The sequence below is a fragment of the Prunus dulcis genome, chromosome 2, assembly GCF_902201215.1.
Source record: "Prunus dulcis chromosome 2, ALMONDv2, whole genome shotgun sequence".
Classification (NCBI taxonomy): domain Eukaryota; kingdom Viridiplantae; phylum Streptophyta; class Magnoliopsida; order Rosales; family Rosaceae; genus Prunus; species Prunus dulcis.
Genome location: NC_047651.1, coordinates 10,889,768 through 10,906,206, shown reverse-complemented (window position 1 = coordinate 10,906,206; position 16,439 = coordinate 10,889,768). Strand labels below are relative to the sequence as shown.

Genomic DNA, 16,439 nt, shown 5'->3' with positions numbered 1-16,439 from the left:
CAACATAACATTTCACTCTCTCACTTCTGCTCTAATTAAAAGTTGCACTCTCCAGGCTCCGTCGAATCTGTGAGCTCGTCCAACCGGTAAGTACAAACCCTATCTTCCCCTTGTAAATTCATTGAATGATATTAGGTTGTTTTGTTAAAGGGTTTTAGGTATATGCTTTGCGATCTGTTAATAATGTGCTTATAGGTATGGGTTCATGGATTTTCTGTTTAATGGGTTCATGGATTACATTATCTGTTATGTTGAATTGGGAATGGATTTAATTTTGTCGAATCTTTGAATTGGGATAGATAGTTTTGGTCTTGTAGTCGACGAACTTGGATTTACCCTTGTAGATTTGAGTAAAATTGGACATAGGAATGACCAATTTGTTTTGGCTTCTCAAGTTAAACAAATATTTTTTGTTGACGACCCGATGCATTGTGGTTGGTCGGTAGTGTTATCAATGCCTAATAGAGAATATAATGATGTTATTGGTGATGAAGTCTTAGGTGATGTGATAATTGAGTGTGAGCCATTTACTAGAGGATGCCAAATGTTGACACATTTGATGAACTGGTGGGTGAGTTAGGTGGTCAAAATATTCGAGATGGGTGTGAAAATATATGGATTGAATGATGCTTATGTAATTGGCAGTGTATGACATTAATTTTGTAATATATTGTAATGTGATTTCTTCACTTTCATTATACAGGTTTTGGCCACAAAACAATCAGTGCAAAAAATACTGGTTCCAGATTACATCATTATATTCTGCATAAAAAACGACGTCTGTTCAAATAAAAACGACGTTATGGTGAACCAGTTATTCAGCATATTTACCGACGTCTTAAAGCAACGTAACAATGAAGAACCACGACGCTATTGTGAAGCAATTATTCAGGATATCATGTCGGGGAAGGATTAAGAACCGCCATGTAATTCTAAATAACACGACTCCAATCCCATAATACCGACGTCTAAAAAGCGAGATAAATAATCTGAACGTTAAAAAATACGACGTCATCATACATTTTCCACGTCGCAAGTTCTTTTATAAACGAAGAGGAACGAAATGAATTTCGACGGTAATTCATTATAACCGCCGTCTAATATCAATTAAACGACGTTATTTGTAATACGGCTCTCATCATAATCAACACCGTCTATATGTTCTGTAATACGACTCTCATTTATTTGGAACCGGCGTTGTTTAGAAGTTCAACGTCGTCTACATTAATAAGTGCGGCGTGAGTAATGAATACATATAAATACAACGTCGACTATATAAATTCCACCGACGTTGTTTCGCATTTCAACGTCAACTATATAAATACATACGTCGTAAATAATGACACTGACAACTATTTCCACGTCATTTTTTTTAGAAAAATCGAAGTGGAAAATTTATTTCACGACGGTTGTTTGTAAATAAGAGACGTAGTAGATTTCAATAACGTCGTCTTCTCATATATTTAAAGACGTCATATTTTTTCTTGTTGTGAAAATTATATTTAACGGCGTAGTGTTTTAGTTGTCGTCGTTGTATGTCTATCTTGCGGCCTTGTTCTTTTAATATGTGTCATTTTTTCCTTTTTAACGACGGTTATTTGTTTGAGTTGGTCGTCTATTCTCATCCTCGACTATTTTTTAAAACTTTAGCAGACTAAACACGTCTGTTTTTATTTATTTTCGACGTTGTTTTATTTAACAACGTCTAATATTTATCGTCGTTGTTTATTTCTGAAAATAGGACGTATAAATTTTGTAATACGGCTCTCATATATTTGTAACCAACGTTGTTTCGTTGTTCAACGTCTACTCTATAAATACATATGTCGTAAATAATGACAGTGACAACTATTTCCACGTCATCTTTTATAGAAAAATCGAAGTAGAAAATTTATTTTACGACGGCTGTTTCTATATAGGCGACGTAGTACATATCAATAACGTCGTCTTCTAATGTATTTAAAGACGTCATATTTTTTATTGTCGTGAAAATGATATTTAACGGCGTCTTATTTTAATTTTCGTCGTTGTATGTCTATCTTGCGGCCTTGTTCTGTTAATATGTGTCATATTTTTCCTTTTTAACGACGGTTTTTTTTAGAGAGTTGGTCGTCTATTCTCATCCTCGACTGCTTTTTTAGATCTTTTTGCAGTACAAAGACGTCGTTTTGTATTTGTTGATGACGTTGTATATTTTAACAACGACGGTGATTTAGCGTCGTGGTTTATGAGGGAAAACATGAGGGTGGATTCCACGACCATTGAAAAACCGAATACACGACGGTGATTTACCGTCGTCTTTTTGCTTTTTTGTAGTAGTGTAAGTTGATGAAACTCTTCGAAGACAGAAGCAACCTCACTCTTTGATTTCAACAGATATAACCAAGTAGCACGAGAGAAATCATCGACAAACATAACAAAACATTTACAACCACCGAAAGATTCTAAGAATGATGGCCCCCATACATTTGAATGAGCAATCTCAAAAGGTATGATAGTTTTTGACAACGAATGACCAAATAGCAGGCATGTCTGTTTTGAAAAATGACAAATCTCACAATCTTGAGTGGTTTTATCTAGTGCTGAAAATAAACTTGACAAAATAGATTCAGAGGGATGTCTCAGACTTTGATGCCACAAAACACGATTTTTGAGAGAATTGACTTGGAGCCCTTTTGAGTTGTTAGGGAAATGAAGAAGAAAATACAACCCATTTGAGTAAACACCTTCACCAATGTTCTTCCTGGTAAGTCGATCAAAAAAAGGCATCACGGTTAAAGGAATTTGTCAGTCTCCTGACTAACAGCAACTGAAAAGGGAACGATGGCACATATAAGTAGTGAACTTAACATTTGTACGTACCAAGAAATTTAATATTTCTCCATCCCAAAATTGAGACATCAGTACCATTAGCTACAAAGATAAATTGAGACTTGGTGAAAAATCACAAAGATATTGCTTTTTATTCGTCATGTGATTCAGATGGCTCCAAAATCTATAACCCGAACATTTGACATGGAGATGAATCTATATATGTCAATCACAAAGCCAAGACATCCCCCAAATGTAGATTGTAACAACTAACGAATTTCTTTTCTATTCTAAGCAATTCTTGAGGTTTAATGGCCTTTGGCTGTCTCCTCTTTCTTGTCAGTGTCGAAAACTTCGACGACACGAGAGAAACTTTATTAATAAAAAGAAATCAAACCATGGGACATGAAACCTGAGCCCAATTGTATCCATCCTATGGAGGGCAGAAGTGCAAATTCCTCTTGGGACCTGCAGACCAATTGACCGAAGAATGCGTTTATTGTATAAATGCTTTAAGCTATTTGAGGCACAAGCATACATTGTTTGCTTTAATCTCCTAAAATGTATTAACTATTTAGCAATTACTGAAGTAAATTTTATAATATGACATTTACAAACTACTTTTACATGAGACCAATACAATAGTTGATAATTAAAGAAGTAAGCTGACTGTTTAAATATTTCTTATCTCATGAACTGAAATTATTCATCAATTTAATTTGTCAAATTAAAAAAGAAAAAAGAAAAATAAACTTCCCTTTAATTTGAGACACATTTATCTTATTATTCTCAGGGTCTCGATCTCTTAGACTATAGAGATTCAAGAGATTTGTGGTCATCCACCGTTGGATGTTAATCCAACGGTTCACTCACTCTTGCACTCCTTTTAAGAAACTTTTTTGAACCATTTGATTTATCCAACGGTGGGTGGGTGACAGAGAATGGTGAAACATTCAAATACCAGAAAATGCCATTGGTTAATACAAACATTAATAATTGAAATTATTAATTAAATGAGGATAATATGATAAATTCACACCTTTTATATTTTAAAAAATTAAAATTTTAAAAAAAATCAGATAATGGATCCTATTTTTATAGAACACAACTACCCATTATCTTTTTTAATTCTAAATTATTTTTTTTTAAAACCTCTCGTAAGCACGGAAACACGTACAGAAAGACTAATAGTCAAAGAAAATGAATAATATTCTCATACGCATATATTATCAAATCAATCATACTCAAAGAAAATGAATAAAGCATCTTTTTCAACAACAACAAAAAAAGAATATTTTTTTTTTTACTAGCGAAGAAAACCAATTTAGGCCAATGAAAAAAAATAAAAAATAAAAAAAAACTAACCCACAGTCATTGTCGTAAGCCAGTACGTACACTCACAACCTGACAGGCCTACAAAATCGCACCCATGATTCGCATCAACTTGACAATGAGACTGATCTAACTAATAATGTTGTTAGAATGTTGGACATATTAATAATTTCATCAACAGCATTTTGTACTTCATAAAATTGCTGCATATGAATAATAGCTTGTCATGTCGGTGAAACAGTTTTCTAGTTCTATTTTTCAATTTACTCATATGGTAGCAAATAGTGTTGTACACCGACTTGTTTGATTCAGTCAATATAATGTGGATGACTTTATTTGATTTGAGGTGCCCTCTAATCTTATTCAGGACGCCCTATTATGTTGTTTATTGAGTAATGGTTTGGCTTGTTGTACCCCCATAACCCCGTTGTAATTTTTCGTTTTATTAATAAAATTTCCTATATTCCTTCGAGATTCTCTCAGAAAAATAATCTTTGTAATGCAAGAAGTCCAAATGAGCCTTAATTTACACACACCATTTTTTGTAGCAAAAGTCTTATTGAAAACGCGTTTTTGCTTTCCACGCTCTTTGGTAATTTGTCAAACTGAACTTCAAATCGTCAACTTTGCTTTGTCCTTTTCATTTTGGCGCGTCACTTTCCAAATCACTCATTCATCTGCTGGACTGGACTCTTTGCTTTTGGTCACGAGTATTCCAATAAAAGCGTGTTTATTTATCAAAAATAAATATTAAAATTATTTCAATTCCTGTTTCTATTAAATTCTTAACTTTTATTGTATTTATCAACATAAAATTTGTAATCCAATATCCTCAAGATCAACAAGTATCGGAAATTGTAACAACTAAGGCAGTACTGATTCAATTTCAATTTCTTCATTTTCTAATACTTGAATTTTCTAATTCATAACTTATTCTGTTCATGATAAGTAAACATGCCGTAAAAATTTTGTCAAATCTGATAAAAATATTGAGAATCCGACCATATCAACGTGAATGTAACTACTTGGTATTATAACTAGGCTCATGTATAATTATTACAGTAAATATTGTCTTGTCGTACTAAATTTAAGAAAAAAGTTCGTCATTTATGAGGGTGTAGAATAATTTCTCCATATACCTCATAAAAAATTAAAGAAAAAAAAGAAAAAGGAAATTCAAGCACTCCGTCACTTACATTCACGTTGGCAAGAAAATAATTTTTAAAAAATAAAAAAATAAAAAAAAATAAAAACAGAGTCTGCAAATCCGCTGCATCTTTCTTTCTTTTCTTCTACCTATCTTTTTCCATCTCTCTCCATGCCACCTCTCACCACCACCCCACCACCATCACCTTCACTTTCTCTCTAAACCTCAGAGGCTTCTCGTCACTTTCCCGGGAAATTAGCCAACGAGAAAATTTAGAAAAAAGTCCTTGCAAATGGGCCGGAACTCATCGTCTCCCCCAGCTATCCTCGACGACAATGGCGGTGCTGGAGGTAACGATCTAGGCTTCCATTCGATTCGCGGTCGCTTGCCCTCCAAGCGGAACCCTAACCCTAGCCACCACCCAGACCGGGCCAGGGCCTACACGGATCGATCGTTCCCGCGCCCGAGATCGCACAACACCCGCTTCTATCGCAAGGGCTTGCTGTGGCTTTTTCCCTTCAAAGGAAAGTCGGTGTTCTATGTCGTCCTCATCTTCGCGGTCTTCGTCTTCGCGGTGGCCACGATGGTGTTGCAGAGCTCCATGACTTTGGTTTTCAGGCAAGGAAGTGAGAGAGGGCGGTTGCTCAGGGAAGGCTTGAAGTTTGGGAGCGCCTTCAGGTTTGTGCCTGGGAGGGTTTCGAAAAGGTTCGTGGAGGGTGATGGGCTCGATCGGGTTCGCATGGAGGCGAGGATTGGTGTTCGGCCGCCGAGGCTAGCTCTTGTGAGTGTTATCCGCTCGCTGCTTTTGTTTGAATTTGGATTGGTTTTCGTGAATTTGAAATTACAGTTCTTAGTGGAAATTGGTAAATCGTGTTTATCCAAGTGTGGTTGATCTCTGTTAATAATTTAATTAAGCACTTTCTGACAATGGGAGCGAATGTGGAACTGGTAAATGCAGTTTACATGAATGTTTGATTTCTGAGAAAACACAAAGGAAAGAAATGAGCTAGAATATGATCTTTTCTACTCTTTTATATCATGAATGCTTAATGGTTTAATGATTTTTTATCACCTGTTTCCGCTGAATTAAAAGTTTAGACTTAAAAAGTACTATGTAACTTTAGGTGCATTGTTTTGAGCGGAGGCTTGCAGGTTCTCAAGTCGTAGATGATGAAATATTGAAGATGCCGAGTTTTGATTTATTTTATTTTTCTGAATTCTTTGAGTATTACAAGTGTCGTACAGGTTATGATACTAGGGTATAAGTTGGGAACTCTTGGGAAAGCAGCTCTTGGGTTTATGAGAATATGTGCAAAGATTCAGACAAGTAAAAATGGTCTTGTTGAGGACGGTTGGATTTGTACATTTAAGGAATTGAAATGAAAGGTCCATAGACTGCTGGTACTTTGATTCTGATCTGAAAAATATTAAATTAATTAGTTGACTTTGTCTCTAAAATTCTATTAAGAGCAGAGTTTGTGATTTTCTACATCAAATCATTGACGTTACGAAGATGTAATTAGTGTTGTAGTCACAGTATTCACTTAAAAAACAGGATAACTGCGTAGAAGATGTTTTTTTTTTTTTTTTTTTGCTATACGAAACTCATTGTTATCACTGTCTTCCAAAAAAAGTTGAAAAAAAACAAAACAAAAGAGAAAGAAACACTGATTAAAGTAATTTTTTATTCTGGTCCAAAACAAGTAGAATTTTTATCGTCACCTAGCATTAAGACCTGGATTTTATGCTGTCCATGGAAAGCTCTCTCTAAGGAAATAGTAGAGGTTATTACACCATGTAAGGGTAGGTTACAATGGAAAAAACAATTCTGTTGCAAAGGTGTGGAGATTAATTGGAATTATCGGAAGAAAAATGAAAATGAAAAGTACTTAGTCCATAGGGTGACGCTATCAGAAAGGAGTTTATCAGGGCGGCAATTGAGGTTGAATGTCACCTGTGTTGCTTGAATCTTTGAGAAGGGATGGTGCAAAACGTGTTGTATGCTCAAATGGCTGATATGGTGCAAGCAGAAAGCTTGACTTTCCATGTGGATTATGATTGCTCTTTCACTTGCTTAGTAGCGTGAGAAGCCAATTTAAAGGAAAAGTTCTTTCATCTTTTTGCACTATGTAGGAAAGTGATGTGTTTATGTATTGGGAATTATATGTTTAATTTAAAAAATTTGGAACATGAGGTTAAGAATAATTTATTCCTGGTTTCTTATAAATGATCAGTTTTATCATTGTGCGGTACCTGTAAATTGTTTGTGTTTAGATTCTCTTTTACTTTTCTTGGGTATTGCTGGAGTCTTTAGTAAGATCCTCTATGCTCGTCAGGTTCATAAAGTTAAATCTGCAGTCTGCATGTTTGTCTGAAATAAGCAGATTTTACAATAAATAACTGTTTGTTTTTAGTATAGTGTCTCTGCTGAATGTTGATGCAAATAAGAAGCAAATTTTACGATAAAAACTATTTGTCTTGACATGAAGTAGTCCTCAGATCCTTTTTGTTTGACTGTATATTTACATTTCTGGTAAACCCATTTTGATAAATAGGCTAAATTTATTGGTCACTCAAATTCAAAAACCAAAGTTTGTCCTTATACTCTATTTTCCAATTTTAGAGTGGATGTTATTTAAGTTTTGATCTCGTTGGTCATGATTTCAAAAAAGAATTTGGCTGTTTGAAGCTGAGCTAGCCGTGGAAGTTTATGGTAGTGTAAGGAGCTTTCAAATATTTTTTTCTCTCGAATAACTAGTAAATCTCTACCAGTAACTTACAAGACCAATGTTACTTATTGGAAAACAGTCCTGTTTGATCTCTGTTTCGTCACATGGAATCTGCGGCTTTCTAATATTAAAGCATAGATTGGCTATTTGTAAGCTTCATCTTCGTGTTTTATGCTGTCTCATATGTTAATCTTCTTAGTTTGAGATACCAGGTTCCTCTATTTCCGTGTATTTGTGTTAGCTTAGAAAAGCTTTATTGTATATGCAGTTTTTTTCGTTTATTAACTAATAAGATTGATGTTAGCAGCCTTCCATGGTTAAATCTTATTTTCACTTCCTGATCAGAATATGGAACTGCCTCAATATCATTGGATACCATACTCGCCAGAAAAGTCTTTCTTATTTTAATATATTTTGTGTACTGAGTTGTTTTTCATATTGGTTGTGCCTACTTTTGATACATGTCAGATCCTGGGACACATGAAGAAAGATCCACAATCATTGATGTTGATTACTGTGATGAAGAATATCAAGAAATTGGGTTATGAGCTTAAGGTAAGTTGTTCTTACATGTGCTTTTTTCTATTCCTTTTTATGAGAAACAAAATAATTTTCTCAATATAATACAGAGATATGTCCAAACTTAGTAAGAAAGTGTCTGAAAATAAATAAAAGACCTAAAGTCCATCTGCTAGAAACACTCATATAAATGCTTTAAGTATATCAAATTAACATTAGAAACTGGCTCAACAATATCTTAAGAAACAGCTGGATGAATAAAGGAAAGGTATATCTTGGAATTCAGAGGAAAATAAAGTCCGCAACAATGGCCAAAAGAAAACAATTTGTTCATGGTTTTTAATTTGTTGTTGGTGATTTGCGAATTATTTAATTATTTGCTCATTGGGGTACATGGTGCCAATAGAGAGAGAAGAAAGCAAAAATTTTGTGGAAGTGTTGTCTGATGGTTAGAGAGAGAGAGAGAGAGTGGCTTCACTATTACTGGCTGCTATTCTTTATCTTATTGTGGGTACTGCATATGCTGCTCCTTTTTATATGGGAAAAAAAGGTGTTAGTGCATATTGATATACATTGTGTTAGTAAAATTAGTGATTCATAAACATAAATAACTGTGTTCTCACTACTACTTATGCCCTCTTGCAATGCCTATATGACAGATCTTTTCTGTAGCGAAGGGTAAAGCATATAAAATGTGGGAGCAACTTGGTGGCCACATTTCGATTTTAGCTCCGGAGCATTGTGGCCTTATTGATTGGTCCATGTATGTTTGCTTCTTAATTTATATCGGGGGTTATAAATGGTTTTTCTAATTGGATGGAAAGTATTTAAATTTTGTTTACTAGGTCAGAGTTTTTCTATTGTTGATCAACTTTAATTTACCATTTTCGTTTGTTCGCGAACTTGGCAAAATATTGAATACATATAATTTTCTACAGTTTTGGAGGTGTTATTGTGGACTCGCTTGAAGCAAAAGAATCCATGTCAAGGTGGGTTGTTTGACATTCCTTTTCTACCATGCTGAATTCTATGATCTATAGTTATCGTTAAGAGGACTTCCCTTGCATGCAATACCTGCTTGATCTGATTGACACGAATCCAATCATACTCCATCTGATAGACAAAAAAGTATTTTTGGTGGTTATTCATGTTAATATCTTGAATTTGTAATTGCTCTTCAATAGCAAGAAAACTTAGGTGCAAATATGAAAGTTGAATGTTGCTGAGAAAATGTCCAATCTATGAGCTTGTGTTTGGAGTAAAATTGGAATATAGGAGTTAGTGCCATGGCATTAGGATGAGATGTTAGGAATGGTTGTAACAGATTTAAAGAGTATATGAAGTTTAAACAAAAGCTATACTATATTAAATTGTATTCTTATTCGAGTAGCCAAAAATAATATTTCGTATTGTTTGTCTCTGTTCTCAAGCAATATTGCCTGATGTTGTGATATATGATGGGTACGATGATGATTTTGCTGAAGTATTCATGGCAGTGATTTGTTCAAGCGATTTGTTTAGTCCAAAAACTTATTCTGAATTCCTTGTTAATTTCATTTTGACATATAATATTGACGGGCAGTAATTATTTCATCTATGATTTAGTCTATGAGCTAATTGAAATTCTTTGTCTATCTTCAATTTTCTCGGAAACAATGTAAATGTGTTCACAAATAGGTTTTTTCCGCCTTCCTTCTCTTTTCTTTTCTAACTGCTTCATATAAAAGATAAAGGCATACTCATATTAAAACTGCACATAAGAAAATGCATATGCAAAGTTGCTTCAGTTGGACATGCTATGATTAGTGAGTTTTAGATTCATGCAGCCTTATGCAGGAGCCATTTTGTTCAGTACCACTGATATGGATAATTCAAGAAGATACACTTGCTAATCGTCTTCAATTGTATGGAGAAATGGGCTTGAAGCATCTTGTTTCTCATTGGAAAAGGGCTTTTAATAGAGCTAATGTTGTTGTGTTTCCAGATTTCACTCTGCCGGTAGGTCTGCAAAATAATTGGTTTGCACCTTATTTCTAATTATTTTTGCAAATGATTTTTCTATTGGTTCTCAACTTTTCTTATTTTTATCCTTCCATCCTGTATCAGATGTTATATAGTGTTCTTGACACTGGAAACTTCTTTGTCATTCCTGGATCACCAGTGGATGTTTGGGCTGCAGAAAGGTACAGTAAAACCCACTCCAAGGATCAGTTGAGGAAAAGCAATGGATTCGAGGAAGATGATATGTTGGTTGTAGTTGTTGGGAGTTCATTCCTCTACAATGAGCTTTCATGGGACTATGCTGTGGCAATGCATGCTATTGGACCACTGCTACTAAAATATGCAAGGAGGGAAGATGCAGGAGGGTCATTTAAATTTGTTTTCTTATGTGGTAATTCCTCCGATGGATATGATGATGCTTTCCAGGTAGTTAGTCTTTAATCGATGCTACTAGAATATGCTATTGTCCCAGTAGTTATCACATTTTGAGCTTCTTGCATCTTATATAATGCTCCTGTATTTTCTTAAGCAAAGAATTTTCTTGGCAAATGATGACTGGAAAAAGAAAGATTACTTTGCAATATGAATTTGATTGCGGAGAGAATGACGATGGTGGCTGAAAATGAAGTCCTTTTGTATATTTCATTTGATACTCTGGTCAATCTTCTGATCTGTTTTACAGGCGTTAGTTCATAGGACTAATGTGAAATGCATTTTGATCCATTGATCTCTTTTGTAGGAAGTTGCTTCACCTCTGGGACTTCCTCGCGGTTCTGTAAGGCATTTCGGCTTGAATGGTGACGTGAACAGTATGTTATTAATGGCTGACATTGTTCTCTACGGTTCTTTCCAAGATGTACAAGGTTTTCCTCCATTGCTTATCCGTGCCATGACCTTTGGGATCCCAGTCATTGCACCTGATTTTCCTGTCTTGAAGAAATACGTGAGTTCCCTAAAACTCTTCCTGTCTTCATAGTTCATTGATATGCTTTGGAGGGGTCTGTTTCATTGTCTTTTCCTTTTGTGAAATTACAGGTAACTGATGGAATTCACATAAATACTTTTCCAAACCATAATCCTGATGCTTTAATGAAGTCTTTCTCACTTATGATTTCAAAGGGGAAACTTTCTAAATTTGCTCGAACAGTTGCTTCTTCTGGGAGACTGCTTGCGATGAACCTGCTGGCATCAGAATGCATAACTGGTTATGCAAGGGTTTTGGAGAATGCACTCAATTTTCCATCAGATGCTCTGTTGCCAGGCCCAATCTCCGAGCTTCAACAAGGTACATGGGAATGGAATTTGTTCGGGAATGAAATAGATTATACAACAGGTGATATGCAAGGCATTGATGAGCAGTCATCCTTGGAAAGCACTAGTGTTGTTTATGCTCTTGAAGAAGAGTTTTCGGGTTTGGCTTACTCAACAAACATCTCTGATAATGGAACTTGGGAATCGGCACAAGATATTCCAACTCAATTAGATTGGGATCTCTTGACAGAAATTGAAAACTCTGAAGAATATGAGAGGTTAGAAATGGAGGAGGTATGTATTTCTGGAAATTACGGGAACTTGTGTGATATGAGCTCAATCCCACCAGTTCTTCCACGCCTTTTTTAGTGTCAATGTAATCTTTTTCGAAAGACACCTGACACGGAATTTTTTCTGTACTTGTAGCTATCTGAAAGAATGGAGAGAGACCCTGGTCTATGGGATGATATATATCGTAATGCCCGAAAAGTTGAAAAGCTTAGGTTTGAAGCAAATGAGAGGGATGAGGGAGAACTTGAGAGAACAGGCCAGTCAGTATGCATTTATGAGATATACAGTGGATCTGGGACCTGGCCGTTCTTGCACCATGGTTCTCTGTACCGTGGATTAAGTCTTGTGAGTTTCTTTCTCCTGTTTCCTTTTTGTGTATTTTTACGATGTTTTAATTTCTCACTTTGTTATTCAGTATTTCTACTATTCTCTTAGTTACATCTCTGCAAGTCTCATGTTCTTTTCTTAATAATTCTATTCTGTGACTTGGATGCATTTCTACTGAGAACTGCAATGAAAGCATTTAAACATGCTATAAATTACATAACATATCTACATTTCGTAACAGATATAAATCTTTGTTTAAATACGAAAGCCCTAGTTCTCTCTTGAACTTTGAAATAATATTTTACATCTGAGTCAATTGCCTTATCCTTTTGAATTTATCCTACAATGTATTTGGTAGTCAACCAGAGCACGGAGATCAACATCAGATGATGTGGATGCTGTTGACCGGCTTCCCATATTAAATGAAACTCACTATCGCAATATTCTCTGTGAGATTGGAGGAATGTTCGCTATTGCAAACAAGGTGGATAGCGTCCATAAGCGACCTTGGATTGGGTTTCAATCTTGGCGTGCTGCTGGTAGGAAGGTATTTCTTATTGTGGTGGGAATTTTTCTTTAAAGTTATTTGTGAGTCTCACTGGGTCCCTCCCTGCAATGTGGTTATGATCCTAACCATCTATTTTGTATGCATCCATTTAGTAATTATCTGGCAAAAAAATCTACAAAATCGAAAACTGTTTAGTCATCTATTTGTCATTAATAAATAGATGAATGTTTTGAATTAACATAGAAATAAAATGATATTCAAATAAGTAAATAATTTCAAATTTGACTGATTTTTTGCTTGGATGATCCTTGAATGGGAATCTAACAACTGGATGGTCCATATCAAAGGATCACATTGTGGGGTGGACTACAAGAATTAGAATTTGGTCCTTTTGTTAACATGAGGACATTATAAGATTAGGACTTCATATTTATATGCATACATACATGCATATACTCACACAAACCTGTTGGTTCTTTGGAATGGTTTTGGTGTCACAGAAAAATAAAATAAAATAATAGTTCAACTTTGATGTACTAATGAAAGATATCAGCTACAACACAAGTTTTGAACCTGGTATATCCTGATTCAACTGTATGTATATATGCACGTATACTTGAAGAAAAAGAAAAAGAAGAAAAGAAAATGTATGTGTGTGAGTGTGTGTGTGTGTGTATGAATGCATTGTTCTTTAGTTTCGCATCATATTCATCATTGTTTTCCCCAAGCAGGTTTCTTTGTCCAAGAAAGCTGAAAAAGTTTTGGAAGAAGCAATACAAGACAACACGGAAGGTGATGTGATATACTTTTGGGGACGCTTGAACATGAATGGTGGGATGACGGGAAGCAAAGATGCACTCACTTTTTGGTCCGCATGTGACATCTTGAATGGGGGCCATTGCAGGTAGGTTTTATGAAATATTAGTTGAGCTACTGTTGTTTGCACACATAACTTGGGTGACTTATAGCTGTCACTGTTTTCATGGGTTGCGAATATAATATGTGATGCAATGCTCTTAGGAGATATGCTCTTGAAAGTGAAATTCTTTGGTGAGGCAGCTGTATGCGACCACCTCTCACAGTGGGTGGGAAGGTGGCCACATAGGGCTGTGCTATACAAGAATTATCCTCTTGAACAGTGGATTTTATGGCTGGTATTATGAGATTATGAGGTCTTGTCTTGCCTCGTCATCAAATGCCAATAGTGCACTTAGACCAAATGATTCCAGTTTCATTAGTATTACCATTTTTTTGGCCAGAGCATTCACATAACTTTATAATACATTTTTGGATTAATAGACCAAACCACACAATTAGCTTTGTTTCAAGCTTCATAAAATCATGTATGAAAACAAGTTTTTTTACCAACTACTCTTTGATATTGTCAGGCAAAAAAAGGAAGGTATACATACTCAAATACAGGTTTTTTTTTTTTTTTTTTTTTTTTTTCCAATGAATCAAAAAGATGGGCCATCAGTTTCGTAATGTGAGCATGCACAAAACGTTCATTCATAGACCCTCCCATGTATTAATTGGGTGTTTAAGGTTTCATATTTCCACAATTCAATTCTGATTGGGTTTGCTTGGTCCTACAGTCATGAGTTTGATTTCATTAATTCATCAAGATCGATGTTCCTTGAACATAACTTTTTTTTCCACCCAAAATGATTGCAGAAATGTTTTTGAACATGCATTTCGCTGGATGTATGCCTTGCCAAATAATACAGAAGCTCTTCCTCCCATGCCAGAAGATGGTGGTCACTGGTCTGCGTTGCATAGCTGGGTGATGCCAACTCATTCGTTCCTTGAGTTCGTAATGTTTTCTCGGTAATTTACTGAGGATCTGAAATCTAATAACATTTTTTGGTTTTATTCAGTCGCAGCCCTCAACACTAAAGGAAGTTGATGATGGTTAGTTATGAGAGTATTATAAGTGAAATTTTGTATTTGAACTACAGGATGTTTGTCGATTCTCTGGATGCATTGCACACCAACAACAGCGGACAAAGCATGTGCTTGTTGGGTTCTTCAGAGCTTGAGGTATGTCATGTAGGTCTTTAGGTATAGTTTTTCTGGTCCCACTGGGAGTTTAATTTTCCTCACCATTGTTTAATAATCAACAGCAAAAACATTGTTACTGTCGGGTATTAGAAGTCCTTGTCAATGTCTGGGCTTATCACAGTGCACGAAAGTTGGTTTACATAGATCCTATCTCTGGTTCAATGGAGGAGCAGCACCGAATTGATCAACGCCAAGCATTCATGTGGGCAAAATATTTCAATGCTACATTACTGAAGAGTATGGATGAAGATTTAGCAGAAGCTGCAGACGATGGTGACCATCCAAGGGAGAATTGGTTGTGGCCTCTAACCGGCGAAGTGCATTGGCAAGGAATTTATGAGAGGGAAAGGGAAGTGAGATACAGGCTAAAGATGGACAAGAAGAGGAAAACAAAAGAAAAATTACTTGAAAGAATGAAGTACGGATACAAACAAAAGACGCTTGGAGGATAGGAAGGTTATAGTTGTAGTTGAAATGGTCTACTCCTAATTCTGTCACACTCCGAATTACGATATGGTTCTGAACTCGTCAACTTGGGAGTGGGAGAAGAAGACTCTCGAGGATGGAGGATACGATTATTCTTTCTAACAGCGACGGTATGGTTTGTAAAGAGGAATTTTGTAGGTCTTTTTCTCTGACTGAATATATAGATACTCGGAAGTGGGTGGAAGACAGTAGCTTTTCCAGCAATTGCAGCTCACTTAGCATGTGAGGCGTTTTCACGTTTCAAGTCGCAGAGGCAGAGGCTACCAAGTTTTTTAGCAGTATACACACACAGTCTGAGGCTACCTAGTTTTTGAGCAGTATACACAAACATTCGTTGAAATTCTTTTTCACAATTGACAACATCATGTATTCTTTTGGCAATGTTGATAGGAAATTTTGATTAAAATAAAGCAGTTCTCGGTGGTTCTTGTTTTGATTTTTTCATACACTGAACGTACAGTTTCCCAGCGATTTTATTGTTCATGTCATCTTGGTTACACGTGTAATAATAGTGTATGTTCGTGTTGAGAAGACTCGACGAGATTAATAATCATGTTGTGTTGATCTTGACCCAACTAGTCTAATACATGCCTCTTTAACCAGACAGACTCTGCATGATTTAGTGTAATGCATCAATTTTCACGACAGAGGTGATTAGATTACATGATGTGGGGGAAGAAAATGCATCAATTTTCCTACATCAGTGAATTGAATGTCCTCTTGCCCCTTGTTATTATGTCGACAATGGTAATCCAAACTAGAAAATGAGGTCTGACTAAGGTGACGGGGTATGAGTGGTAAATGGGTTGTGTGGCGGGCTCTTTGCTCGGGCATCGGCCTATACAACTCAGTGATACATCAAGATGTATCACAACCTCAAAAGAAACACTGGCTTGGTTTCTCTTTGACAAGAACTGGCATGCAACATGTGAACTCGTAAGGCTGTATTTTACCCTAGCAATGGCATTAAGCAAAA

General features: G+C 35.7%; 1 protein-coding gene across 4 annotated transcripts; it reads left to right on the top strand.

Moving 5' to 3' along the window:
- Positions 1-5,420: 5,420 nt before the first annotated feature.
- On the top strand, positions 5,421-15,994 carry LOC117618506. 4 transcript variants are annotated; one of them, XM_034348067.1, is made up of 14 exons: positions 5,421-6,071; positions 8,488-8,574; positions 9,198-9,301; positions 9,477-9,527; positions 10,365-10,536; positions 10,645-10,965; positions 11,279-11,482; positions 11,575-12,084; positions 12,217-12,426; positions 12,767-12,955; positions 13,648-13,820; positions 14,591-14,743; positions 14,875-14,956; positions 15,040-15,994. In XM_034348067.1, the coding sequence occupies exons 1-14, from the start codon at positions 5,583-5,585 to the stop codon at positions 15,427-15,429; spliced, it is 3,135 nt and encodes a 1,044-aa protein (XP_034203958.1). In that variant the 5' UTR covers positions 5,421-5,582; the 3' UTR covers positions 15,430-15,994. The 4 variants fall into 4 exon arrangements, with proteins under 4 accessions (XP_034203958.1, XP_034203959.1, XP_034203960.1 ...); XM_034348068.1 differs by having other exon boundaries at positions 9,216-9,301; positions 15,040-15,788; XM_034348069.1 differs by lacking the exon at positions 12,767-12,955 and having other exon boundaries at positions 15,040-15,788.
- Positions 15,995-16,439: the final 445 nt, after the last annotated feature.

What these genes read in the sequence shown, in the direction of transcription:
- LOC117618506 (XM_034348067.1), top strand. Translation starts at nt 5,583, where the DNA reads ATGGGCCGGAACTCATCGTCTCCCCCAGCTATCCTCGACGACAATGGC. An exon ending in TTCCAGATTTCACTCTGCCG is followed by an intron (nt 10,537 to 10,644) that starts GTAGGTCTGCAA and finishes ATCCTGTATCAG; the next exon opens with ATGTTATATAGTGTTCTTGA. An exon ending in TTCCTGTCTTGAAGAAATAC is followed by an intron (nt 11,483 to 11,574) that starts GTGAGTTCCCTA and finishes GTGAAATTACAG; the next exon opens with GTAACTGATGGAATTCACAT.